At 69.2% G+C, this 1,950-nt stretch overlaps 1 protein-coding gene across 1 annotated transcript; it reads right to left on the reverse strand.

Moving 5' to 3' along the window:
• Positions 1 to 521: 521 nt before the first annotated feature.
• On the reverse strand, positions 522 to 1,339 carry LOC106002223 (actin, alpha skeletal muscle-like; the record flags this gene model as incomplete). The annotated part of the gene is made up of 2 exons (XM_013037137.1): positions 1,199 to 1,339; positions 522 to 846 (listed from the first exon to the last, which is right to left on the reverse strand). Coding segments are annotated over exons 1-2 (454 nt in total), but the record flags the coding sequence as incomplete, so codon positions are not given.
• Positions 1,340 to 1,950: the final 611 nt, after the last annotated feature.

The raw sequence follows: 1,950 nt of genomic DNA on the forward strand, positions 1-1,950 counted from the left end.
CTGCTCTGCCCAGCCACAATCTTGCTCCAGGTCTTGGCTGAGAGAGAGACTGGGAATGGGTCCAGACAAAATGATCTCCATTACACGCAAGAACAAGAAGGCCTGTAATTCGTGGATACGTTAATCTGAAGGCAATGGCAGTTCATCTCTTTTAAAGCCACTGTAGAAACGTTTCCCAAGGAGACGTTCAAATGACCATTTCTCTTACCAGCCATTAGCCCGTCATGGAAGCATCCGGGCATGTTTTTTCCCCTCTAACTGGCGGGTGGTTAGGATGCAGGCCCTGTAAACACGTGTGTGCTTCTCTGACATGCGTGCGATGGTATGCACACACTGGGCACTGCGCCATGGTCTCCGCCTCCGTGCGGCACCCTGCACCTTAAATAAGGGGAAGCTCCAACTCCGCAGGCTCCGAGCCGCCGACACCTCTCCCCCTCCGCTCTCCACGTTGGAACGTGACCCCAGGGCCCAGCCCGTGACCCGTGACCTGTGACCTGAGGATGCGACCGGCCTGGGCTCACCTGTGGTGCGGCCCGAGGCGTACAGCGACAGCACGGCCTGGATGGCCACGTACATGGCGGGCACGTTGAAGGTCTCGAACATGATCTGGGTCATCTTCTCGCGGTTGGCCTTGGGGTTCAGCGGGGCCTCGGTGAGCAGCGTCGGGTGCTCCTCAGGCGCCACTCGCAGCTCGTTGTAGAAGGTGTGGTGCCAGATCTTCTCCATGTCGTCCCAGTTGGTGATGATGCCGTGCTCGATCGGGTACTTCAGTGTCAGGATGCCCCTCTTGCTCTGGGCCTCGTCGCCCACGTAGGAGTCCTTCTGCCCCATGCCCACCATGACGCCCTGCGGGGACACGCGGCACCGGTGACGGCGGCCCGGGCTGGGCGGCGGAGGCGGGTGGCGGGGACGGGTCGGGGACGGGCGGTGGGGACCGACTGGGATGGGCAGTGGAGTCGGAACGGGGCGCGGACACGGACGGGCGGCGGGGATGGGGACGGGTCGGGGACGAGCGGCAGGGACGGGGACGGGACGGGGACGCCGACGGGCGGCGGGGACCGGACGAGGACGCGGACGGGGACGGGCGGTGGGGACGGTCAGCGGGGTCGGGGACAGGACGGGGACGCGGACGGGGATGGGGACCGGACGGAGATGGGGACCGGACGGGACAGGACTGCGGGCGGGCGGGCGGGCTGACCTGGTGCCGCGGCCGGCCCACGATGGACGGGAACACGGCGCGGGGCGCGTCGTCGCCCGCGAAGCCCGCCTTCACCAGGCCGGAGCCGTTGTCGCACACGAGGGCGGTGGTCTCGTCTTCGTCGCACATGGTGTCGGGTTACTACGAGACAGGGCGCGGGATGCTGACCGCGGGCGAGCCACCGCTCAGCCGGCGCCGCTCCGGGCGGCCTTGGCCTGGCGGGCCGCAGGCCACACCGGCCCCTCCGGGCGCGGGTCCCCTGGGCTCCCCGCCGATCACCCGCAGGAGCTGGACCCCACACCTGCCCCGTCCCATCCCGTCCAGTCGGAGGGGGCCTGATGGAGGGCGCGTTAGGCCCAGGAGACCATGAAGTCCGGACTAGCCTGCTGACCCCCGGGCTCAGCGCTGGGTCCCGGCAACACCAGCCTTGCCTCACGGACGGCCCCGTCCGCCCCATCCACCTCGTCCCGCCCCGTCGGTCCCGGCCGCCCCGTCCACCCCTCCTTCCCGACCCGCCCGCCCCGTCTGCCCCCTGCCCCGCCTTGGCTACCTGCTGCACGCGGGCCTGGTCGGCTTGGGGAAACGGGGCAGAGCGGGGCGGGCGCGGGCTCCTGGCAGTGGCGCTGTGCGGCCGACCTGCCTTTTGTAGCCGCGGCCCGCGGCCCCGCAGGCCATATTTGGGCGTCGGTGCGGGAGCCCCGCCCGGCCCGGGCTGACCAAAGAAGGACGGTCGCCCGCCCGGCGCCGCGACC

Source organism: Dipodomys ordii, unplaced genomic scaffold (assembly GCF_000151885.1).
Source record: "Dipodomys ordii isolate 6190 unplaced genomic scaffold, Dord_2.0 Scaffold5120, whole genome shotgun sequence".
NCBI lineage: Eukaryota > Metazoa > Chordata > Mammalia > Rodentia > Heteromyidae > Dipodomys > Dipodomys ordii.